General features: G+C 43.3%; 1 protein-coding gene, 1 long non-coding RNA gene and 1 other non-coding gene across 3 annotated transcripts in view; 2 read left to right on the forward strand and 1 right to left on the reverse strand.

The window, feature by feature from the left end:
• LOC105492037 (sorting nexin 3) overlaps window positions 1-18708 on the reverse strand; it is a 50750-nt gene extending 32042 nt beyond the window's left edge. Inside the window, exon 1 of the mRNA XM_011758870.3 lies at window positions 18373-18708. Coding sequence (XP_011757172.1) covers window positions 18373-18534 — 162 coding nt within the window. The 5' untranslated portion in view covers window positions 18535-18708. The remainder of the gene's footprint in view (window positions 1-18372) is intronic.
• On the forward strand, window positions 533-636 carry LOC112428526 (small nucleolar RNA U13). Its single transcript, XR_003020510.2, has one exon. It is a non-coding gene; the product is annotated as a small nucleolar RNA U13 (small nucleolar RNA).
• Window positions 18709-18933: 225 nt separating the features above from the next.
• On the forward strand, window positions 18934-26595 carry LOC139363276 (uncharacterized). The gene is made up of 2 exons (XR_011623283.1): window positions 18934-19374; window positions 25121-26595. It is a non-coding gene; the product is annotated as an uncharacterized lncRNA (long non-coding RNA).
• The last annotated feature ends 379 nt before the right edge of the window (window positions 26596-26974 follow it).

Genomic DNA, 26974 nt, shown 5'->3' on the forward strand with positions numbered 1-26974 from the left:
CCACTGCACCTGGCTGGGGGTGTTTTGAGAGCTACAATTGTGGTAATTTTTAATTCAGCAATAAAAAACTAATACATCTGGCCGGGCGCGGTGGCTCAAGCCTGTAATCCCAGCACTTTGGGAGGCCGAGACGGGCGGATCACGAGGTCAGGAGATCGAGACCATCCTGGCGAACACTGTGAAACCCCGTCTCTACTAAAAATACAAAAAACTAGCCGGGCGAGGTGGCGGGCGCCTGTAGTCCCAGCTACTCCGGAGGCTGAGGCAGGAGAATGGCGTGAACCCGGAAGGCGGAGCTTGCAGTGAGCTGAGATCCGGCCACTGCACTCCAGCCCGGGCTACAGAGCAAGACTCCGTCTCAAAAAAACAAACAAACAAACAAACAAACAAACAAACAAAAAAACTAATACATCTAACAAGACTATCCTTCAAAAATAAAAACATTAAGACAGTCCCAGACAAAAAAAAAAAAAAAAAAAAGACTACAAGCCTTCATACTCAGCAGACCTGACTTAGAAGAAATACTAAAGAAATCCTTCCGTAGTGTGTAAGCATGATGATTGGGTTTTCATGCTCATGTGTGTGACATGCCTCCTTCAAACCTTGTTATGACTTCAACACATTACCCATCTGATGGGAACCTTAGAAGAAGAAAAAAGAAATACTAAAGAAAGCCCTTCAGGCTGAAAAAAATGATACCAGATGGTAAATGAAATCCACATGAAGAGCCAGGTGTGGTGGCTCACACCTGTAATCCCAGTATTTTAGGAGGCCAAGGGCGGGGTGGATCACCTGAGGTTGAGAGTTCGAGACCAGCCTGGCCACCATGGTGAAACTCCGTCTCCACTGAAAATACAAAAATTAGCCAGGCGTGGTGGTATGCGCCTGTAATCCCAGCTACTTGTAAGGCTGAGGCACAAGAATCGCATGAACCTGGGAGGTGAAGGTTGCAGTGAGCCGAGATTGTGCCACTGCATCCCAGCCTGGGTGAGAAAGTGAGACTCTGCCTCAAAAATCAAAACAGGTTAAAAGTGAAAGGATAGAAAATTACATACCCTGCAAATACTCATAAAAAAACTGGACTGGCTATATTAGTGTTAGATAAAGTAGACTGTAAAACACAACAGATGAGTAAGAACTGAGGGTTCTTGGCAAAAAGTCATAAAGAACTACTTTTTTCCTTGCTTTGATAGTTTGATGGGAAAGAAACTGCCCTCTCCAGTTCCCCCGCCTTTTTTTTTTCCTTCTTTATGAGATGGTGGGTCTCACCCTGTCACCCAAGGTGGAGTGCAGTAGTGCAATCCTGGCCCACTGCAGCCTTGACCTCCTGGGCTCAAACAATCCTCCCACCTCAGTCTCCCGAGTAGCTGGGACTACAGGTGCATGCCACCATACCTAGCTAATTTTTGTATTTTTTGTAGAGAGGAGGGTCTCATTATGTTACCCAAACTGGTTTTTAACTCTTGACCTCAAGTGATCCTCCTGCTTTGGCCTTCCAAAGTTCTGGGATTACAGGAGACAGCCACTGTACCTGGCCCCTCCATACTATTTGTTTCCATATTTATTACTGTGGTAAAATATGCATAATATAAAATTATCATTTTCAGCATGTTTAAGTGTACAGAGTTCTGTGGCATTAAGTAAATCCATATTGTTATGCAAACATCACCACCATCAATCTCTAGAATATCCACATTTAAAATAATATAGTCTGTAAGAATATAAGGCATTTTTTTCTTTTTTTTTTGGCTCTGTTGCCAGGTGGGAGTGCGGTGGCACGATCTCAGCTCACTGCAACCTGCAACCTCTACCTCTTGGGTTCAAGAAATTATGTCTCAGCCTTCCCAGTAGCTGGGACTACAGGCATTCGTCACCATGCCCGCCTAATTTTTCGTATTTTTAGTAAAGATGGGGTTTCGCCATGTTGCCAGTCTGGTCTTGAACTCCTGACCTCAAGTAATCCACCCACCTCGGCCTCCTAAAGTGCTGGGGTTACAGGCATGAGCCACTGTGCCCGGCCAAGAAAATAACTTTTTTTTTTTTTTAAAGTTCTGGGATACTTGTGCAAAACGTGCAGGTTTGTTACATAGGTATACATGTGCCACGGTGGTTTGCTGCACCTATCAACCTGTCATCTAGGTTTTAAGCCTCACATGCATTAGGTATTTGTTCTAATGCTCTCCCTCCCCTTGTCCCCCAGTCCCTGGCAGGTCCTGGTGTGTGATGTTCCCCTCCCTGTGTCCATGTGATCTCATTGTTCACCTCCCACTAATGAGTGAAAACATGCGGTGTTTGGTTTTCTGTTCCTGTGTTAGTTTGCTGAGGATGGTGGTTTCCAGTTTCATCCATGTCCCTGCAAAGGACATGAACTCATTCTTTTTTATGACTGCATAGTATTCCATAGTGTATATGTGCCACATTTTCTTTATCCAGTCTATCACTGATGGGCATTTGGGTTGGTTCCAAGTTTTCACTATTATAAATAGTGCTGCAATAAACATACGTGTGCATGTGTCTTTATAGGAGAATGATTTACAATCCTTTGGGTATATATCCAATAATGGGATTGCTGGATCAAATGGTATATTTCTGGTTCTAGATCCTTGAGGAAATGCCATATTGTCTTCCACAATGGTTGAACTAATTTACACTCCCACCAACAGTGTAAAAGCGTTCCTACTTCTCCACATCGTTGCATCTGTTGTTTCCTTTTTAATGACCACCATTCTAACTAGCGTGAGATGGTATCTCACTGTAGTTTTGATTTGCATTTCTCTAATGACCAATGATGATGAGATTTTTTAAATATGTTTGTTGGCCACGTAAATGTCTTCTTTTGAGAAGCGTCTGTTCATATCCTTCACCCACTTTTTGAAGGGGTTGTTTTTTTCTTGTAAATTTAAGTTCCTTGTAGATTCTGGATATTAGACCTTTGTCAGATGGATAGATTGCAAAAATTTTCTCCCATTCTGTAGGTTGCCTGCTCACCCTAATAATAGTTTCTTTTGCTGTGCTGAACCTTTTTAATTAGATTCCATTTGTCAATTTTGGCTTTTGCTGCCATTGCTTTTGGTGTTTTAGTCATGAAGTCTTTGCTCATGTCTATGTTCTGAATGGTACTGCCTAGGTTTTATTCTAGGGTTCTTATGGTTTTAGGTTTTACATTTAAGTCTTTAATCCATCAGAGTTAATTTTTGTATAAGGTGTAAGGAAGGGGTCCAGTTTGTTTTCTGTATATGGCTAACCAGTTTTCCCAGCACTATTTATTAAATAGGGAATCCTTTCCCCATTGCTTGTTTTTGTCAGGTTTCTCGAGGATCAGATGGTTGTAGATGTGTGGTGTTATTTCTGAGGCCTCTAAGTAAGAAATTCTTAAAAGAGCTTTGAGCATTTTTTTTTTTTTTTTTTTTTTTTTTTTGAGATAGGGTCATGCCCTGTTGCCCTGGCTAGACTACAGAGGTGCAATCTCGGCTCACTGCAACCTCTGCCTCCCAGGTTCAAGTGATTCTCCTGCCTCAGCCTCCCGACTAGCTGGGATTACAGGCGCACACCACCACGTCTGCCTAATTTTTTTTTTTTGGTCTTTTTAGTAGAGACAGAGTTTCACCATGTTGGACAGGCTGGTCTCAAACTCCTGATCTCTGGTGATCCACCCACCTTGGCCTCCCAAAATGCTGGGATTATAGGCATGAGACACTGTACCTACCCTTTTTTTTTTCCTTAAAATTGTGTTGATTCTTTTTATTTTTTTTGCCTGGGAACACAAACTCATTATAGAATAGAATGTGTTCTCAGCATTTTATTTTATTTTTTTTTAAGAGATAGGGTTTGCTGTGTTGCCCAGGCTAGAGTGCAGTGGCAAGATCATAACTCAGTGCAGATTCTAATTCCTGGCCTCAAACGATCCTCCTACCTCAGCCTCCCAAATAGCTAAGACTACAGGCTCAAGTCCACACTGGATTACCTTTTGGCAAGAGGAATCAGGAAAGATCATTAGAGTTTAGCATGGGAAAAGAGCAGGTAAACTTTCTTAGCTATACCATAAAGCATGATCAGGAAGTGATATGGTTTGGTTGTATGTCCCTACCCAAATCTCATCTTGAATTGTAACCCCCACGTGTAACCCCCCAGGTGACTGGATCATGGGGGCGGTTCCGCCATGCTCTTCTCGTGATAATGAGTGAGTTATCACGAAAGCTGATGGTTTTATAAGGGGCTCTTTCTGCTCACTTTCTCTTTCCTGGCGCCTTGTGAAGCAGGTACTTGCTTCTTCTTTGCCTTCTATGCTTGTAAGTTTCCTGAGGCCTCCCCAGCTATGCAGTACTGTGAGTCAATTAAACCTCTTTCCTTTATAAATTACCCAGTCTCAGGTAGTAAATTTATAGTGTGAAAATGGAGTAAGACAGGAGGAAACAGGAAACGATTATTGCTAAGTAAGAACGATGAAGTGGTCGATATCTATGATCTATTTTTTGAGTGTGTGACCAGGTCTCACTCTGTCACCTAGGCTGGAGTGCAGTAGCATGACCACGGCTTAATGTAGCCTCGACCTCTCGGGCTCAAGTGATCCTTCTACCTCAGCCTCCTAAGTAGTTGGGACTACTAGTCCATGCCACTATGCCCAGCTAATTAAAAAAAAAAAAGTTTAAGTCTCCCTGTGTTGCCCAGGCTGGTCTTGAATGCCTGGGCTCAAGTGATCTTCCCACCTCTGCCTCCAAAAGTGCTAAAATTATAGGCATGAGCCACCATGTCCAGTCTATCATCTGTTTTAACTGGAAATAAGAGTGATTACAGTTTGTAAGAAAATGCAGTAGAATAAACTATATCAGAGAAAACACAGAGTGAAAGTGCCTACCATACCGCCTGAACACAGATGCTTAAAACAAATTATAGCCGGGTGCAGTGACTCATGCCTGTAATCTCAGCACTTTGGGAGGCAGAGGCAAGAGGATTGCTTGAGCTCAGGAGTTCAAAACCAGCCTGGGCAACACAGCGAGACCCTGTCTCTATTTATTAAAAAATTAAAATTAAAATAACAATTTTAAAACCAAATTATACATTATATATAAAATTATAAATAAAAATCGAGAAAAATGTTTGAGTCAGAGAGTAACAAGGAACCACTCCAGTATTATTACTGTGTGATTCTGGCAGGTCATTGACGTCACATGTTGGCAGTGAAGGACAGAAGAGACAGGTGCTCCCCCTACCTAAAACACTACTGGCTCTCTTTTTGCCCTCACACACTTCTGGCCCCTCAGGGCAGACCTGGGTTTCCACTACACCTTATGCATATTTTATGAATTTACCTCTCCCTACTCTCCTTACCACCAGTTTGGAAGCTTCTAAAGGCTAGGCATGTCTTATTCATCTCTTAAACAAGCATCTAGCAATGTCTGGAATATAGCAGACAGTTCATAAATGTTCATTTATTGGACAGTTCTGGGGAAAACTTCTCAGAGAAATCTAGCCCTGCTTCAGGCTGTTGGGAACTTACTAAATGCAGTCACATATGTTATTAAACTTAGCATTCCAAGTACTCAATAAAGCAACTGACCCACAGGAGCTACTCAAGTTAAAATCAACAACTCTAAAAAAGAAATTTAGTTAGAAAAAAACAATTGATCAGATGTCTTGAGGGAAGAAAACTGAGCAAATATCAATTATAGATAAGAATCATATCCTGATGTCTAAAGAAAAACGCTCTAAAACGGCAATTTATCCCAACCTAAGTATATCAACATAATCTGGCCTTATAAACTAAGACAAAAATTCTATCAGTTTACTACGTTGTCCCATTTAGAGTCGGTATCACAGTTTCTCAATTTTCCACTTAACTCCTTCCTTTCTTTTTTTGAGACAGGGTCTCACTCTGTCACCCAGGCTGGAGTGCAGTGGTACCATTATAGCTCACTGCAGCCTCAACCTCCTGGGCTCAAATGAGTCTCCCGCCTCAACCTCCTGAGTAGCTGGGACTACAGGTGTGCACCACCACACCCAGCTTTTAGACAGACAGGCAAAGTTTGTAGAAAGGACTTGCCTAAGTTATAGTTCAACCAAGACTAATTTAAATTTTATTAACTATTATTTATACAATGGCACACTGCCCTATTACATAGGGGTTTAACATGTAAGAACATGAAACATTAAGACAGGTGTAATGGCTCACATCTGTAGTACCAGCTACTCAGAAGACTGAGGCAGATAAGAGGATTGCTTGAGCTCAGGAGTTCAAGACCAACCTGGGCTACATAGTGATATTCTGTCTCTTAAAACACACACACACACATATAAAATCCCACAAATCATTAAATGATGATACTGTATAAGAAATTAATTAATTATACAAAAATTAGCTGGGCGTGGTGGCACGCGCCTGTAATCCCAGCTACTCAGGAGGCTGAGGCAGGAGAATCGCTTGAACCCGGGAAGTGGAGGTTGCAGTGAGCCAAGATCGCGCCACTGCACTCCAGCCTGGCAACAGAGTGAGACTCCGTCTCAAAAAAAGAAAAAATTAATTAATTCTGGCTAGAAAATATCTAAACCATGATCCTGGCTAGAACTGATTGCAGTCAATTTTGTTTGGCATCATCTTCAGTGTTGGCACTGGTTTGCTGACCGACCCTGAACCACCATGAACCTGCTGCCCACTAGTTTATCAGCACCAACTTTCTTTGCTTTATGTGGGTATTCAAAGGAGTTTACATAAATGGCTTCGAGTGAGAAAATAAACTTCAAAAGTTGAAAATCCTTGTGCCTGGCCTTAGTATTACCAGTGGGATGACAACACAAAGTTACAATTTCTATGTAAAACTGGACCTCTAGGAGGAAAGAATGGTATCTAATATTTCATTCATCACCCAACAATAGGGCTATGCATTAAGATCCTATTATTTGATGAATGTGCAATGTTATATTTAATGACTATTTCCTCAGTCATTTACTACTGGCTTCCTAAATGAATGTTCTTTCCATAGCCTCATGATACTTTTTAGGGTTTGAGACAGGGTTCTACTCTGTCACATAGGCTGGAGTGCAGTGGTGTGATCTTGGCTCACTGCAACATCCGCCTCCAGGGTTCAAGTGATCCTCCCACCTCAGGCTCTTGAGTAGCTGGGACTACAGGGGCATACCACCACAACTGGCTAATTTTTATATTTTTAGTAGAGACAGGGTTTTGCCACATTGGTCAGGCTGGTCTTGAACTCCTGACCTCAAGTGATCCACCCACCTCAGACTCCACAAGTGCTGGAATTACAGGAGTGAGGCACCATGCCTGGCCTCATGTTTTGATAAAAGATTCTCCAAGTACCTTTTGATTTCCATTATTTCAATGTCACATGAGCAAATTCTAGACACAAAATTGGCAAACCTTTTCTTAAAGGGCAGGATAGTAAACATACTGTTTCAACTACTCAATTCTGCCCTTATAGTATAAAAGTGGTCTTACATAATATGGAAAGAAATGGATATGCTGTGTTCCAATAAAACTTTATTTATAAAAAAAGGTGGGGCCGGGTGCGGTGGCTCAAGCCTGTAATCCCAGCACTTTGGGAGGCTGAGACGGGTGGATCACGAGGTCAGGAGATCGAGACCATCCTGGCTAACACGGTGAAACCCCGTCTCTACTAAAAAATACAAAAAACTAGCCGGGCGAGGTGGTGGGCGCCTGTAGTCCCAGCTACTCAGGAGGCTGAGGCAGGAGAATGGCGTAAACCCGGGAGGTGGAGCTTGCAGTGAGCTGAGATCCGGCCACTGCACTCCAGCCTGGGCGACAGAGTGAGACTCCGTCTCAAAAAAATAAAATAAAAAATAAAAAAAATTAAAAAAGGTAAGCCCACAGTTTGCCAACCCCTGCTCTATCTATACTCCTTAGTGTCCTACGAATGTCCTCAGTTATATACCACGGTGGAATTTTTGGGTGTAAATTTAAGACAAGACCTGGTGATATACACATACATGCCTAGCTGACAAGATTTTTCTCCACTTGTTTCCACTTGAAGATAACCAGTAAAGTCAACACGAGAGGGGTGAGATAGCAAGACTAGACACAAGGAGGGGCTTTGAGACTCCTGTTTCTCAGTATGGATGAGACTTATTGTACAACAGAGAAGGTCATTCCACAAGGGCAGGACTAGAAAAAACAGAAAGCAAACAAGCTATAGGTGACAGGTGCTAAAATAACTTTACAAAAGCCAAAAGAAATGCTCCATCAGTGATAAAATCTATGTTTACAGAACAAATAATTATGGAATGACCATTCCGATACTGCTGGACACAAAGTAACTTTACGAAATTATTTTAAGTAATTATCTACTTCTCTGCTAGGACATTAAGTGATTCTCTGCTAAGAGACTCTGGCCTCATTTATTTTGGTGGCTCAAATTATATACTCCCATCATTCAATGTCAGCAACTACAATGGTGGGCCTAAGTAAAACCAATCTAGTTTTAAGCAGCCTTGGAAGGGGAAAAAAAAGGTTAATCAACTATTTTTAGAATCTCTAGCCCAATCTCAAGGTATACCCCTATCAGATATGCCATGTCTTCATGCTTGCCTTTTTTCTCAACTTAACAAAATTATCATGAAAGAATCAAAACTTACTCACTTAAGACTTCCAAACTAATGAAAGTACAATTTTACTTCTTGCAAATCAAATGAACTTACTCTAAACCGAAATTCCAGGCATCAGCAAAAAAAAAGGAGTAAGAGATGATCACAGTGTAGCTTAAAGCCATATCCTAGAAGGGCCAACCACAACCATTTGTTAATGTGGCAAAGCAAAGAACAGTATCTACTCTTCCCTTCTTCACATGGCTGCCTGGTTAAATTTCCCAGCTTCTTTTATAGCTAAGTACGGCAATGGGGCAGAAACAGAAATAATACAACTTCCTGGTTGTGTCCTTCAAGGGCAGAAATAAACCTTCCCCCTGACTAGAATGTGAATATATTAGAAGCTGATAGTCAAGCCACGATACTAATCCTGGACTGTGCCTGAAACCTCTCCATGTGGAGAAAAAACCAAAAGAACAACAAAATTATCTTCTTTATCTGAGAACAGCCCAAACTCTATACTATTTGATACAACCTTTCTGGCAAGCTATAGCAAACATCACATTTTACCAACACATTCCAAATTCCTAGGTTGTCAGTTAAATATTTCTTTAAAGAAGTAGTGGCCAGGCGTGGTGGCTCACGCCTGTATTTTGGGAGGCTGAAGTGGGCAGATCACTTGAGGCCAGGAGTTTGAGACCAGCCTTGGCAAAATGGTGAAACCCCATCTCTACTAAAAATACAAAAATTAGCCAGGCATGGCGGTGCACGACCTGTACACTCCCAGCTACTTTGGAGGCTGAAGCACGAGAATTGCTTGAACCACAGAGGCGGAGGCTGCAGTGAGCTGAGATTGCACCATTGCACTCCAGTCTGGGCAACAGAGTGAGACTCTGTCTAAAAAAATAAATAAAATAAAAAAACAAAAAACGAAGTAGAACTTTGGTTGAAAGCTTTATGTCTTTTAACTAAGGAATCAAAACAGTAAACTGCAGTTCCAGTTTCCTATGCAGGGTCTGGGGAAGGAATGCCAGGCACCACGGCCAGCGTTCCTGACAGGCACCTATGGCAAGAAGCCCCTGACAAGAAACAGGCCAAGGAGATGTATGAGGAAGACAAGGATTTCAAGCAGAAACAAAAAGAGCAGCAGAAAAAACTTGAGGAGCTAAAAGCAAAGGCGACAGGGAAGGGTTCCCTGGACAGGTGGAATTAACAAATCTGGCAAAAGTCTATGGCCATTCTATCCTGAATGCACCCAGTTGCTCATCTGATCTCAGAAGCTAAGTAGGGTTGGGCCTGGTTAGTACTTAGAAGGGAGAAATCTGGAAAACAAGAACAAAAACCAAAAAACGAACCACTGTGCCCGAGGCAATGATGACCTTTGATCCCATTCCTATTTAAATATCTGTATTTCCTACCATAAAATCTGCTTCCACCCTAGGAAGCAAAGGATGAAATGTCTTGGAGCCTGTTGCACATTTAAGAATAAGCTTTCTCTCTCTCTCTCTTTTTTTTTTTTAAGCACAGAGTCTCACTGCCACCCAGGATGAAATGTGGTAGTGCAATCTCGACTGACTGCATCCTCTGCCTCCAGGGTTCAAGCAATCTTTGTGCCTCAGCCACCTGAGTAGCTGGGATTATAGGCATGCACCACCACACTGGCTAATTTTTGTATTTTAGTAGATATGGGTTTTTGCCATGTTGGTAAGGCTGGTCTCGAACTCCTGATCTCGAGTGATCCACCCACCTCAGCTTCCCAAAGTGCTGGGATTACAGGCATGAGCTACCTATCGCACCCGGCCCTAGGAATAAACTTCTGGAAAAAAGAAAATAGCAGTTCCAAGATTTTCTTGGACACCATCTTTCTTATCTGATATTCAATTGCTGGCTCTGTTTACATGAAAGCAGCATAACATGGAACAAACATCAAAGTATCTAATAATAACAGTCTAGTACTTTTTGGAAGGGGTGAGATAAGCATGATGATGAAGGTGAGCAGGAGAGGAAAATTTCTATTACATGTGATCACCAGGATAGTTCAAAGCATTTTTTTAGATTTTCCCCTTTAAAAGTATAAAGTGACAATATTTATAAAGATTCCTTTTTTGAGGCATGCTTGATGGCATGCAACAGTAATCCCAGCTACTTGGCTGAGGTGGGAGGCTCACTTCAGCCCAGGAGTTCAAGACCACTCGACAACACAGCATAACACTGTCTCCAAAAAAATCCCAAAAAAATCCCTTTCTTAAATGAATATGTATTTTTGTCTTTTTTTTGTTTTTTACTTCTGGCTTACTTTTATGATTATTATACAGGGATATAGACATGGATGATGCAAGACAAAGGTAAAAAGATCTGGCTTGACTGGATGTAGTCTGTGTCTCCCCTTCTTCCCAAAAACTTAAGCTGTAGAGATCAGTATGCTTTCAGTTAATATTTAAATGCCTCCCCTCCAAAAAGTTTTCTATCTTTGGCAAATGTCGCTGGTTTTCCTCTCTGTTGCCAAGATCTGCTATTCATTTTATGTTTTACTATTTTAGAATCTGTTTTTTTTTTTTAACCCCATCAAAGCTACCAACCACTGTGGTTCTATGTATATTTCTCCTCCTTCTCTACTGTCTATCTCAGTGAGACAGAGAGCATGATAAACAGCAGCAGAAATCCTTGCTGCATATCAGTAAAGTGCCCTTACTGGGATGCTTTTTAAACCACCACTGCCAGCCGGGCGCGGTGGCTCACGCCTGTAATCCCAGCACTTTGGGAGGCCGAGGTGGGTGGATCATGAGGTCAGGAGATCGAGACCATCCTGGCTAACATGGTGAAACCCCATCTCTACTAAAAATACAAAAAATTAGCTGGGCGTGGTGGCCGGCACCTGTAGTCCCAGCTACTCAGGAGGCTGAGGCAGGAGAATGGCGTGAACTCGGGAGGCGCAACTTGCAGTGAGCCAAGATCGTGCCACTGCACTCCAGCCTGGGTGACAGAGCAAGACTCCGTCTCAAAGACAAAAAAAAGAAAAAAACCCCACCACTGCCCAAACCCCACCCCACCCCAATTAAAAGAGAACCTGAATGGTTTCAAAGGCTCCTCAGGTGGTATGAATGTTCTGTGAGGTCTCTGGGCAACCATGGTGAAACCTTTGTCTGAGACAAGCCTGGGCAACATGGAGAAACCCTGTCTCTACAAATACAAAAAAATTAGCCAGGCATAGTTGCATGCTCCTGGAGCCCCAATTACTCAGGAGGTGAAGGTGGGAGGGTTGCCTGAGCCCAGGAGGTTGAGGCTGCAATGAGCTGAGATTGCACCACCGTGCAATCTAGCTTGGGCAAGAGTGAGAACCTGTCTCAAAAAAAAAATGGGCTCTGAAGGTCAGAAAAATCTAGGTTCAAATCCCAGTTTTACCATTTAATAGCTGTGACCTTGGGGAAGTTAACTTTCCTAAACTTCATTTATTCATAAGTGTTCACTATGTGCCAAGCAGTGTTAGATATTGAGTAAGGGTGATTATGACTCCCTGTCCTCTAAGAGCTTATAATGGGTGATAGGAACTTACAGGAAGCCAAAGACAAGCAAACAAATTTAATCCTAACAAGGCTACTAGGACACACAGGAAGGAAATCTGGTCCAGAGTCAAGAGATCAGCAAAATCTCTAAAAAGGGGACATTAAGGCTGAGTCCTGCAGGATAAGTCATAGTAACCAGATGAGGCTGTTAAAGGAAGCCTGTTCTTAACAGAGGCGGAAGTGTGTGCAAAAGGCCTGGATACAAAAGAACTCAGCTTAATTGGGAGATACCAGTTCAGGACTGGAGTCAAAATGAGGAAAGGACAAGAGATGAGGATCAATTGGGACTTCGGCTTCTACATCTGCAAAACAGGAGTATTATCTACTCTGCTTGGTTATCTCAATATTAAATTTTACACATACAGCACAGTGCCTTGCACATAATAGATACTCAAATGATACATCCCTTAACAGAACAGAATCCCTAAAAACTCAATATAACAGGGCTACTTTAAAATTGCCACTGTCTTCCTCCCCCACTCTCCATTCTCTTAAGGGATGGATGAGATAAGAACAGAATCTTCACTGCTAATAGCATGCTTCTCCTTGATGGAGATCCTAGAAATGTCAGCCATAGCTGGCAGGAACATGTATAACAGACAACATCTCATTGGCCAATTGATATTTCTGCAGATGTCCTTTGGCATCAAAATGTCCTGATTTTTTTTTTTTTTTTGAGATGGAGTCTTGCTCTGTTGCCCAGGCTAGAGTGCAGTGGCGCGATCTCGGCTCACTGCAAGCTCTGCCTCCCGGGTTCAGGCCATTCTCCTGCCTCAGCCTCCTGAGTAGCTGAGACGACAGGCGCCCACCACCACGCCCGGCTAATTTTTTGTATTTTTAATAGAGACGGGGTTTCACCGTGTTTGCCAGGATGGTCTCGATCTTCTGACCTCGTGATCTGCCCGCCTCGGCCTCCCAAAGTGCTGGGATTACAAGCATGAGCCACCGCGCCTGGTCTTTCTTTTCTTTTTTTAGAGACAGGGTCTCACTGTGTCACCCAGGCTAGAGTGCAGTGGTGTGATCATGACTCACTGCAGCCTTGACCTCCTCCTGGGCTCAAGAAATCCTCCCACTTCAGCTTCCCACATAGGTGGGACTACAGGCACATACCACCGCACCCGGCTAATTTTTAAATTTTTGTAGAGACAGGGTCTCACTGCATTGCCCAGGCTGTGTGGCAACACCTGAGCTCAAGTAGTCCTCCCACCTTGGCCTCCCAAAGTGCTGGGATTACATACAGGATTTGCTATGCCCGACCCCCCAAATCTTTAAAATACTATTAATATTTTAGCCCTTCAATAATACATGTTTATAATTCCTAAAATTAAGTCTAAGATTTTAAAATTTATTTCTCAGCTTCCAATCTGGATATTAATGACTCCTAATTTAAGATTAGATGACTGACCCAGAGGAAAAAACATACAAGTTTAGAATGGCAAGCAGTCAAGATAAGATGCTACATTTATTTAGCATCTTGCTAAAATTTTTACCAGCCAACGTTATTATTCAGCTTTATGCTTTAATAAAGCTCAACTTTAAAAGATTATTTGGAGCCGGGTATGGTGGCTCATACTTATAATCCTAGCAGTTTTGGAGGCTGAGGTGGGAGTATCACTTGAGCCCAGGAGTTCAAGAGCAGCCCGGGCAACATAGTGAGATCTCGTTTCTACAAATAATTTAAAAATTAGCTGGGCGTGGTGGTGTGTGCCTGTGGTCCCAACTACTAGAGAGGCTGAGGTTGGGAGGATCATTTGAGCCTGGAGGTCAAGCTTCGGTGAGCTGTGACTGCACCACTGCACTCTAGGCTGAGAGTCACAGGGAGACCCTGCCTTGAAAAAATAAATACATACACAAAGGTTACTTGGTTAAGTACCAAATAAGATAGCTTCTTTTCATACCATGCTTACTTAATGAAGGTATACTTCCAAGACAAGTAGGTTTCTTGGTAAGAAAATCTAACAATTTTAGTAACTCAACCACACGTTAACACAGAAAATGTAGTTGATCACTGACGTTTAATTTAGAAAATGTCTATCTTCAGAAAGAGCTAAATTCTGCGTGCTTATTATGTGCCAGGCACTGTGCTAGAAAGATTCATGTGCCTTATCCCATTTAGTCCTAAGAGGTAGGTACTATTATTAGCACACCTATTTCACAGACGGGAAGTGGAGCTTTGATTTTGTACCCTACCCAGCTAGGAAATGCTAAATCTATTCTTTGAACTGAGGACTATGTCAGAGCTCAAGAAAGATTCCAATTCCATTCCTGTTCAAAACAGTGATCTCCAGGTAAAATAGATCTTGATTAATTTAAAAATCTCCAGAATATTAAAGTTACATTATAGCACAAACTTATAAACAGTGACTGAATTTTACTTTCAGCCTTCTCTTTAATATGCCTAAATAATTCTAGACCTTGAACTTTCCTAAACCTTTAATCATTTATGGCGCTCTCTGCTGTACCTATCCATTAGAACAATTTTTAAAAACATAACACTGTGTAATTATTTTCAAAAGCCCAGAGATACTAATCAAGTGATCCTAATAGTCTTAAACACTATCCTCAAACCAAAAGATAAATGGAGATTGGGAAACTTGCATTCTAAGTGCCACCATCCAGATAAAATTGCCCTGTGAATTAGAGTAATTTCAATCAGATCCTGTAAAACTGAAAATTTTTCTCAAGACCAGAATGAGACAGTAACTGTAAGATAGTTTAAAAGTTCAAATTCTGGAACATAAAATGGTTTTCCATATAGCAAATTCAATAGCAAAAGGTAGTCAGTAGGGGTCAGGGAGAGCAGCAACAATTTAGAGAATAATAAAATTGCAGGGCTGGGTGGGGTGGCTCATGCCCGTAATCCAACACTGGGAGGCTGAGTGGGACAGGGTCACTTGAGGCCAGGAGTTCAAGACCATCATGGGCAACATAGCAAGTCTCAACTGACAAAAAATAAAAAATTAGCCAGGGGTAGTAGCACCCTGTAGTCCCCAGCTACCTGGGAGGCTGAGGCGGGGGTAACACTTGAGCCCTGAAGTTTGAGACTGCAGTGAGCCATGATCACATCACTGCATTCCAGCCTGGGCTACAGAGCGGGACTCTTATCTCAAGAAAAAAAAAAAAAATTACAAAATATTAAACTATTCATGTCATAGCCACTCTGCCTTAATGCAAGACTATAATTACTCTAAAAAAATCATATGCTGCTCAAATAAGGGCTAATTTCCTTACTATATGGTGTTCTTAGTTTTAAGCTAACACATGACATACTAAAAGAAATCCAGGCCAGGTGTGGGGGCTCACGCCTGTAATCCCAGCACTTTGGGAGGCAAAGGCGGATGAATCATGAGGTCAAGGGATCCAGACCATTCTGGTCAACACAGTGAAACCCCATGTCTACTAAAAATACAAAAATTAGCTGGGCATGGTGGCGCATGCCTGTAGTTCCAGCTACTTGGGTGGCTGAGGCAGGAGAATGGCTTTAACTCGGGAGGCAGAGGCTGCAGTGGGCCGAGATTGCACCACTGCACTCCAGCCTGGCGACAGAGCAAGACTCTGTCTCAAAAAAAATAAAAAAGAAAGAAATCCAAAGACATTTCATGCATTAAAAACTCAATTAGGTTTTCATATAGGCACCTGCATTTATGACTGTTAACAGCTATTAACACCCAGTGAGTTGGTTTATACAAAAATACAAACCAAAGTAAGTGTATAATTTGTTAGTTCTCTGACTCATTAATCATTCTTAAAAAAGATTATTTTCAGGCCGGGCGCAGTGGTTCATGTCTGTAATCCCAGCACTTCGGGAAGCCAAGGCAGGTGTATAACGCGGTCAGGAGTTCAAGACCAGCCTGACCAACAGGGTGAAACCCCATCTCTACTAAAAATACAGAAATTAGCCAGACATGGTGGCGTATGCATGTAATCCCAGCTACTCAGGAGGCTGAGGCAGGAGAATTGCTTGAACCTGGGAGGCGGAGGTTGCTGTGAGCCAAAATAGCGCCACTGCACTCCAACCTGGGCGACAGAGCGAGACTCCATCTCAAAAAAAATATATATATATATTATTTTATTTAACAGACAAATGACTATTCTGGGCTCAAGTGATGCTCCCACCTCAGCCTCTGGAGTAGCTGCGACCTCAGGCATGCGCACTACCATGCCCAGCTAATTTCTTTTTTTGTGGAGAAGGGGTTTCAACGTGTTGCCCAGGCTGGTTTCAAACTTCAGAGCTCAAGGCACCTCAGCCTCCCACAGTGCTGGGACGAGAGGCGTGAGCCACTGCGCCACGCCCAAAAACCATTTTTAAGTGTCACATCAGTTATTTGCTAAGGTATTAGTTGTATTTAAAAAAAAAAAAAAAGAGGATTAAGTTATTATACTAGAATCCATTTAATATAATGCACTCGGCAAGATAAACTCAAAGTTAGTAAGTGGAGGAAGTGTAGGCAGGATATTCCAATTCAATTTTGTGACAGGAAGTACCTGCTATGGAAGTCTAGAAACAAGAATACCAAGTTCTGTTTTAGCACAAGAGAAAAAAAAAAAAAGAAAGAAAACACTGGTGTATAGGGCAAAAGAGGAAGTTCTTTTTAGTGAACCATCTGTCAGGTATTACAGACAATTAGAAAAACATTCACTTTTCCGCTAGGTTTATGTGGGAATGTAGTTCCCCAGGTGTACTGGAGCCTGGATTTTGCAGTTTCCCTATGGCAACATAGCCTATGATTCAATTTTTATTTATTTATTTAGAGACAGGGTTTCGCTCTTGTTGCCCAGGCTGGAATGCAATGGCCCGATCTAGACTCACTGCAACCTCTGCCTCCCTGGATCAAGCGATTCTCCAGCCTCAGCCTCCCGAGTAGCTAGGATTACAGGCACGCGCCACCACACCCGGCTAATTTTTTATTTCTAGTACAGATAGGGTTTCTCCATGCTGATCAGGCTCCCAACCTCGGTGTTCCGCCCACCTGGTCCTCCCAAAGTGCTGGGATTACAGGCGTGAGTCACCGCGCCCGGCCTATGATTCACATTTTACACATCCATAAGAAGACAACAGTGGCTTGAAACAGTAAACTATTCGTTTCATATTTTAAAGTTTAACTTTTTAAAATCAATACTAACTACATAAGAATCATTTTTTAAAAATACTTAAGTTTCACAACTTAAGTGAATATACTACTGAGCTGTCCACTTAAAAATTGTTAGGATGGCAAAGTTCACGTTTTGTGTTTTTCACGACACAAAGTGCGTAAGTTAATGAGAAATTATTTCACTTAAATGTTAATAGTAGCTTGTCATATAAATTTTGATTAAAGGCAAAATCCTCATACTTAATTTTTAATAAAGTAATTTGCTGTCATCTTTAAGTTAATGTAATTAATTTTTAAAGATGCTTCCATACATGGGCAAATTCTTTAATACTTAACTATAGAGTGAAAGTGAAGCACTATTTTCAATATCTTTCAAATCATCTGAATTATTTATTGCCAACAAACACTAGTTGTGAAATTAGGTATATTTTATTTCTGTTGATTTCTTCATTCAGTTAAATGCAAATCTCGAATTAAGACAGCAAGATCTCTAAATAAATAGGCTTTTCTTAAAGCAACTGTAGTTTTGGATTATGAGGTAAGTGACACCACACTTCAGCCTTTAGCAGGGCGGTGGCCCAAAGTGCTTAAGTCAACCATGTCCAATCACCCTTCTGGTCTGGCTCAGCCCTATCAAAAATTGTCAGGCTTCTGTGAACTTTCATTAAGTCCCGTTTAGAAGACTACACAACCTAGGTTACTTTAGTAGCTCGGGAAGGGCCTGGAGCAGCGGGCTTGGCTTGCTACCTCTGGGAAGTCTCCAGGAAGAGAAAACTGGGAAAAGGCTTTAACTTTGCGCAAGCCCCTTCTCTCAGTCAACATCTCCTTCCCTTCCCAGTGAAGGGATGTGTTCTCGAAAGATCTACCCCTTTCCAACTCAAATGTCATTCCCAGATCAGCTGCTGGAGGGGCAAGCGGCGCTCAACCCACGCCCTCCTCTTCGAGCACCTTCTCCAAGTGCTAGGGCGCCGGGCTCGCTCTGCAGCCCCCCACACCAGCCCTACAGGAAGAGGGGCCCTGGCTCACGACCCCGGCCAGCCTCTGCAAGGGGGCTCCCGGCCTGGGCGGCTGTGGCTGCCCGCGGAGGTTCACTCCTGGGCCGAGTGGGGGGTGACCAGAGCCAGCGGGAGGGGTTTCTTGGGAGAGGGGAAAGACGGCCTCACCTTGACCCTGATTTCGTAAGTGGTGAAGCGGCCCCGGCCGACCCCCACCGTCTGCGGGTTGCTCACATCGATCTCGAGGAAGTTGCTGGGGGGTCCGTAGGCATCATTCAGGTTCTGCGGCTTGGTGATCAGCCGCCGGGTGTCAGCCACGGTCTCCGCCATTTCGCTCTAGCCGCCGCCGCCGCGGGCTCCCTCCGCCCCCTCCGCGTTCAGCCTCCGCCGCCGCTGCTGCCCGCCGTGGGGACACGGGGCTCGCGCGCAGCGGTAGCGAAGCGAACGAGCACGTAAAGCGGCCGTTCACCCCGCACGCGAAGCTCCTCCCCGCGCCCCTCAAGCTTCCGCGTCCGAGCCCAGGGGAGAAACAGCTGACTCGCTGGAACGCCGCGCTCGGGTCCCGGGAGGCCCGGCCGAGGCTGGGGAGGGGCACTGCGGGTTGGGGTGTGAGGGGAAGCGGTGTCATGGGACTCGCGGTTGCAAACAGGTTCCGGCCGGACTACAGCGCCCACAATGCACCGCGAGCGCCGCCGCCGCGGGGCTGCGGCCGATGAAGCGAGGACCCAGACGCCGAGGGGCGGTGCTTCCTGTCTCTCTGCGCCAGCCTCGGCCTGCGGCAGGGCAGAGCGCCGGAAACGGCCTTCGCGGCGTTAGGAATTGCGGGCGAAAGTTAAACGGGGAGATTTTAGAGATTCGCCAGCAAATCGAAACAAAACTGCCCCTACTAACTGTACCAACAGTGAACCCTTGAAAATGCCTTTCTGGAGAGGGTTAAACAAATGCCTGAAATGATTTTGCCATAAACCTGAGCGTTCCACCAGACACCCATCTGGATTGATAAATTGAAACCAGTAAAGTGTGGGAGTGAAATAAAAACAAAAGCCCTAGCTAAATTCTAGCATTATGGTCAAACCATATTTGGAGACAGGTCGGCCCGCTAAAACAAAGTAACAGTAGACCGGCTGCAAGCTGCCTTGGGTGTCCACTTTCATTTCTCACGAAGTCCTGGTAAGTTTTTTTTTTTTTTGAAAATATTAAACGTACCTCTACAGGACTGGAAATGCAACTCACATAAGCCTTTTTCAGAAACGGGGAGGAAGGCCGGGCACGGTGGCTTATGCCCGTAATCCCAGCACTTTGGGAGGCCGAGGCGGGCGGATCACGAGGTCAGGAATTCGAGACTAGCCTTGCCCACATGGTGAAACCCCATCTCTACTTAAAAATGCAAAATTAGCTGGGCGTGGTGGTGTGCGCCTGTAATCCCAGCTACTTAGGAGGCTGAGGCAGGAGAATCGCTTGAACCCAGGAGGCGGAAGTTGCAGTGAGCCGAGCTCGCGCCGTTGCACTCCAGCCTGGGCAATAGAGTGAGACTTCGTCTCAAAAAAAAAAAAAAAAGAAAGAAACGGGGAGAAAACCCAGTTAATTAGGAATTAGGTCCTAGTTCATCTCTCATGGTCTAATGGGAAATGCAGATTTTAAATGTTGAGATACGATACATTTTTCTCTCTTTGTCCGGAGAGTTATCCCTCTTAATGGTATGGTCTCACAACTATTTCTGCATTTTTTAATACGTCAAGTTTAATCCTATAATTACTTTAACCTGATCTTCCCCTCTCCCCCCTTTTTTTAGATTTTAAGTTATTAGTAATTATTTGTGGAGACAGGATCTCACTATGATTTCCAGGCTGGTCTCCAACTCCTAGCATCAAAGTGATCCTCCCGCCGCAGCCTACCATAAGTACTGAGATGGCAGGCATAAGCCACCGTGCTCGGCCTGATCTGTCCCTTGATCCCTTGAACTGAAATTTTCTTTCCTTTCCTTTCCTTTTCTTTTCTTTCTTTCTTTTTTTTTTTTTTTTTTTTTTTTTTTTGAGACGGAGTCTCGCTGTGTCGTTCAGGCTGGAGTGCAGTGGCGCATCTTGTCTTACTGCAATCTCCACCTTCCGGATTCAAGCGATTCTCCTGCCTCAGCCTCCCGAGTAGCTGGGATTACAGGCGTGCGCCACGACACCCAGCTAACTTTTGTGTATTTTTAGTAGAAACGGGGTTTCGCCTTGTTGGCCGGGCTGGTCTCGAACTCCTAACATCAGCCGATCCGCCTGCCTCAGCCTCCCAAAGTGCTGGTAGTACAGGCGTGAGCCACCGTGCCCGGCCAACAGCAACCATTCTTAATAACACTAAGAAACACTGGAATAAAAAGAAATTACTTGGCCGGGTGCGGTGGTTTACTCTTGTAATCCCAGCACTCTCGGAGGCCGAGGCGGGCGGATCACCTCAGGTCGGGAGTTCGAGACCAGCCTGACCAACATGGAGAAACCCTGTCTCTACTAAAAATACAAAATTAGCCAGGCGTGGTAGCACATGCCTGGAATCCCAGCTACTCGGGAAGCTGAGGCAGGAGAATTGCTTGAATCTGGGCAGTGGAGATTGTGGTGAGCCGAGATCGTGCCATTGCACTACAGCCTGGACAACAAGAGCAAAACTCCGTCTCAAAAAAAAAAAAAAAAAAGAAAAAGAAATTACTTAAATACAATGTATATTATTTTCCAGAAAACAACATTCATTTATTCATTCAACAAATATTTGTTGAAGGCCTATTAGATGTTTTCATTCTAGGTGCTAGAGATTAAAGGGTAGATAAGTCAGGTTTATAACCTAGTATATAGTCTATCTTAGGGAGACATCAGTAAATAATACACCTGCCAATATGATTGGTGCTATGAGACAAAACTGAATAATGTGACAGATAGCGACAGACAAGCTCATTAGATATTAATGCTGGGCATGTCTCCTAATACAACAGACCAAATGGGAATTTGACTGGTATGATTAGAAATGTGAGCTCAAGCCGGGCGCGGTGGCTCAAGCCTGTAATCCCAGCACTTTGGGAGGCCGAGACGGGCGGATCACAAGGTCAGGAGATCAAGGCAAACTGGCTAACACGGTGAAACCCCGTCTCTACTAAAAAATACAAAAAACTAGCCGGGCGAGGTGGCGGGCGCCTGTGGTCCCAGCTACTCCGGAGGCTGAGGCAGGAGAATGGCGTAAACCCGGGAGGCGGAGCTTGCAGTGAGCTGAGATCCGGCCACTGCACTCCAGCCTGGGCGACAGAGCCAGACTCAGTCTCAAAAAAAAAAAAAAAAAAGAAATGTGAGCTCAAGAAATGTATATCAATGGCTCTGAATTGAAGTCTATGAAAGCTAAGAGACCAAGAACTACTGTATTTGTTGTCATCGGTGACACCTGAACAAAGCAATCATAGAATATTCTCATAGAATGCTTCTGTCTGATTCCTTGGTGGCCACTCAGGGCACACTTGGGCAGCCGGAACAAATGCCTGCAGTGGGGAAGCGGCCAGGAGGGACAGCAGCACAGCATCATAGCACAGTTGTATAGCCAAAGAAGACCTTCTTGGTGTAAATATCAGGAAAAAAAAAATCTTTATTTTTCAGGAATTGTGATTGCATTTCTAGAATGCAAATCCAGAAAGAATAAGCTACTAGAATTAACAAAATGTAGTGGCAGAATAGAAATATAGAATATAATAGCTTTCCTTTGTCTAGGCAATATCTAGTTAGAATGGAAATGGAAGAAAATACCCTGTTTGCAAGTGACCAGAAGTACAAAATATCTAAGAAGGAAGGGATAGGAGCTACAGGGAGCAAAGGAAACATAGGACTAAAACTATGAAATTATATTAAAAGATGTAAGACAAAACCTAAAGAGAAAAGAGTCTGTGTTCCTGGATGGGAGGACTTAATATCAGAAAAATATCACTCTATCTAAAATTAATAACTTAATACAATTAGAATCTCAGTGTGGTTAGTTTTACTCACCCACTCCTACCTTGGATGGATGGGTGGCAATGAGTCAAGTTTTTTTTTTTTTTTTTGAGATAGAGTCTTGCTCTGTCACCCAGGCTGGAGTGCAGTGGCACGATCTTGGCTCACTACCTCTGCCTCCTGGGTTCAAGCTATTCTCCTGCCTCAGCCTCCCAAGTAGCTGGGACTACAGGCGCCCGCCACCACACCCAGCTAATTTTTGTGTTTTTAGTAGAAACGGGGTTTCACCATGTTGGCCAGGCTGGTCTCGGACTCCTGACCTTGTGATCCACCCACCTCGGCCTCCCAAAGTGCTGGGATTACAGGTGTGAGCCACTGCACCTGGCCCAAAGGTTTTATCGTTCAGAAATGGCAAAACTCGCCGGGCGCGGTGGCTCAAGCCTGTAATCCCAGCACTTTGGGAGGCCGAGACGGGCGGATCACGAGGTCAGGAGATCGAGACCATCCTGGCTAACACGGTGAAACCCCGTCTCTACTAAAAAATACAAAAAGCTAGCCCGGCGAGGTGGTGGGCGCCTGTAGTCCCAGCTATTCGGGAGGCTGAGGCAGGAGAATGGCGTAAACCCGGGAGGCGGAGCTTGCAGTGAGCTGAGATCCGGCCACTGCACTCCAGCCCGGGCAACAGAGCAAGACTTCGTCTCCAAAAAAAAAAAAAAAAGAAATGGCAAAACTCGGCTGGGCGCGGTGACTCACGCCTGTAATCCCAGCACTTTGGGAGGCCGAGATGGGCGGATCACCTGAGGTCAGAAGTTCGAGACCAGCCTGGCCAACATGGTGAAACCCTGTCTCTACTAAAAATACAAAAAAATAGCCGGGCATGGAGCTGGGCGCCTGTAATCCCAGCTACTCCAGAGGCTGAGGCAGAAGAATGGCTTGAACCTGGGAGGTGGAGGTTGCAGTGAGCCGAGATGGCGCCACTGCGCACTCCAGCCTGGGTGACAAGAGTGAGACTCTGTCTCAAAAAAAAAAAAAAAAAAAAAGAAATGGCAAAACTAGCTCCAGAATTTATATACTTACCAATATTTTATGCTGCCTCTTAGGCAGGAATTCAAATGGACAATAAGCATAAAAAAGAAATGAAATTACTATCAGCTGACTGTTTAGTGAGCTCAGAATAAACACGAATGGATAATCTTAATGGCCAGAGCCTTCAAACTGTGATAATTAATACTCTACTCAAAGGACGCACCTCTCAGGGCACCCACAGCGATACCAGTATACAGACAACTTATTTTTCTAGAATTAGGCCACTTTAGGAAAATATAAAATTGATGATAGTTTTCTAACATTTTAGCTCATTGTTAGAATATATTCATGTCTTCTCCTCATACCTCCACTTCAACTGCCACTATACTCAAACTTACTAATCATATAAATGCACATTAAACATGAATACTTTTTTCTGTCTATCAGAATGACAAAAATCCAAATGAACAGAAGCACACAGTAGGAAAGTAGGAAAACAGGCATTCATATTTTGATGACATGAGTATGAATTGTTACATCCTTTTGGAAAAGTAATTTGATGATATTTATCAAAAGTAAGACTATTAGAGTAGTTTTACCTGCAAATCTAACTTTTGCTGCAAGAGTCCATGGTACACAAGGTTGTAAGGGCAAGGATGTTTATCACATCTTTGTTTGTAGTGGCAAAAACTGGAAACAGCTCCAAGGCGTATCAGTTTTTTAAAATGCTTGAATTAGGCTGGGCAATGGCTCATACCTGTAATCCCAGCACTTTGGGAGGCCAGGTCAAAGGTCAAATAAATGAAAATATAAATGTAATCCTAGCTACTCGGGAGGCTGAGGCAGGAGAATTGCTTGAACCTGGGAGGTGCATGATGCAGTGAGCCGAGATCATGCCACTGTACTCCAGCTTGGGTGACGGAGTGACACTCCACCTCAAAAAATAATAATAATAATTAATTAATTAATTGGGATTCTGTTTTATCAGCCGGTCCCTTGTGAACTTGATTAATGTGTCACTTCCTCAAAACCTGATCACTTCTAAAGGAAAAGAATAAAATCAAGTCACTGAACCTCTGAAGTGTCAGACTCTGGAATTATGGCTGTCAACGAAAAGAGTCAAACTGTGTGAAATATTTGAAGAGATTTATTCTGAGCCAAACATGAGTGACCAATGGCCCATGATACAGGCCTCAGGAGGTCCTGAGAACATGACCCTAGGATGGTCAGGGTACAGCTTGGTTTTATACATTTTAGGGAGACACGAGACGTCAATTAATACATGTAAGATATACATTGGTTTGGGCCAGAAAGGCGGGACAACTGGAAGTCAGGGCTTCCAAGCCATTAGGCAGATTCAAAGGATTTCTGATTGGCAATTGGTTGAGTTACTATCAATAAAAAAGAATGTCTGGGTTGTGATAAGGGGTTATGAAGAAATAAAGGTTTTATTTTGCAGATAAAGCCTCCAGGTAGAGGGCTTCAGAGAAAATAGATTGTAACTGTTTCTTATCAGATCTAAAGAATCTGTTCTATTGGTAATTCCAAAAGGGAGGAGGGTATGATAAGGCATGTCTGACTGTCCCTTCCCATCATTGCCTGAAATAGTTTTTCAGGTTAACTTTGGAATGCCTTTGGCTGAGAGGAGGGGTCCATTTAGATGGTCGAGGGGACTTAGAATTTTATTTTTGGTTTACGTGGCAAACCTAATGAGATCTGCCAACTTCTCAAGTGCCAGGTGGGTTTCTTTTACATCATTTTTCCTATGTGGGGCATTTCAAATCTCACACCCTGACCTACCCTCCAAACTCCTGCTCCCAGGCTGCTGAGCATTCCTGGAGGAAATCTAGACCTACTGGCACCTTTGCAAATTTATGGTTTCCAACTTCGGTTGATCCTTAGACACATCTCAGAAATCCCATTTAATTCTTTTTTTTTTTTTTTAGATGCAGTTTCGCTCTTGTCGCCAGGCTGGAGCACAATGGTGCAATCTTGGCCCACTGCAACCTCCACCTCCTGGGTTCAAGCAATTCTCCTGCCTCAGCCTCCTGAGTAGCTGGGATTACAGATGCCTGCCAACATGCCAGCTAATTTTCGTTTTTTTTTTTTTTTGTTTTGTTTTTAGTAGAGATGGGATTTCACCATGTTGGCCAGGCTGGTCTCAAACTCCTAACCTCAGGTGATCCACCTGCCTCAGCCTCCCAAAGTTCTGGGATGACAGATGTGAGCCACCATGCCTGGCCTCCCCTGTTTAATTCTCTTCTCACATTTTGCATTCTTCTTCCTTACTCTCAGCAGATAACCTTACTTCTTCCTGCACAAAGAAAAGTAAAAACCATGAAGCTCAGTGTCTCCCTCCTCACTACCAAAAGACTATTTACAGTATGAGTCAATTTCAGAACTTCTGAGAGCATGAAGCAGACCCACACCACTTTCAGCTTTGGAGGATCTGGACATTTTCAACTTTGGTACTGAGGAAATTATTTAAGGGCATTGTGAGTTGTTTGTTATTTTTAAGTAGATAAAGCATTTACATTATTTACAAATCAAAATGTATTTAAGGGTGTTCATTGAAAAATCTGTCACCAATTCCTGTCTCCAGCCATCCTCCCTTCTCTATTGACAGCCACTGTTGGCAGTTTCTTATGTATCTTATATATATATGAGAAATAGTATGATAGGATACAAACACTTTTGCACCTTACCTCACTTAAATGTTATATGCCAAGGTAGTTACACATCTATATCTGTACAAGAGCAAAGTATTCTATGATATGCCATAATTATTTAACTTACCTTCTACTGACAAATACATGTTGATCCTCATCTTTTACTATTACAGTGCTATAATGAATAACCTTGAATATGCCAGTCATTATACACATGGGAGCATATCTGTAGCATAAATTGCTGTGAATAGAATTACTGAGGCAAAGGATATATGCATTTGTAATTTTGAGAGGTATTGTAAAAATTTCCTTTCATATAGATGAGAAAAAAATAGTTCAAAGCAGCCTGAGCTTGGAGAGGTATGCAAAATTTATCAGGCCCAGAGAAACTTTAAGCAATAAAGACCTTTTTTTTTTTTTTTTTTTTTTTGAGACAGGGTATCACTCTGTCACCCAGGTTGGCGTGCAGTGGTGCAATCATGGCTCACTGTAGCCTCAACTTCAGCTTTGACTTCCTGGGCTTCTGCAGTCCTCCCACCTCAGCCTCCTGAGTAGCTGGACCACAGGTGCATGCCACCACCCCCATATACTTTTTGTATTTTTGGTAGAGTTGGGATTTCGCCTCATTGCCCAGGTTGGTCTCAAACTTCTGAACTCAAGCTTTCCACCCGCCTCAGCCTCCCAAAGTGCTGAGATCACAGACATGAGCCATCATGCCTAACAAGACTTTTTTTTTTTTTTTTTTTTTTTTTTTTAAATAGGCAAAAGGAGGTACTGCCTTGTGGGAGCAGATAGTTTATATTTCTTATTTTAAATTAGTAAATTGGAATTCTGTTTTAACAGCCAGTTCCTTGTAAACTTGATCAGTGCATTCCTTCTTCAAAACCTGGTCGAGCGTGGTGGCTCATGCCTGTCATCCCAGCACTTTGGGATCACTTGAGGTCAGGAGTTCAAGACCAGCCTGGCCAACATGGCAAAATCTCATCTCTACTAAAAATATAAAACAATTAGCCAGGCGTGGTGGCTCACACCTGTAATCCCAGCACTTTGAGAGGCTGAGGCGGGCAGATCACGAGGAGATCGAGACCATCCTGGCTAACACGGTGAAACCCTGTCTCTACTAAAAATACA

The sequence above is a fragment of the Macaca nemestrina genome, chromosome 5 (assembly GCF_043159975.1).
Source record: "Macaca nemestrina isolate mMacNem1 chromosome 5, mMacNem.hap1, whole genome shotgun sequence".
Classification (NCBI taxonomy): Eukaryota; Metazoa; Chordata; class Mammalia; order Primates; family Cercopithecidae; genus Macaca; species Macaca nemestrina.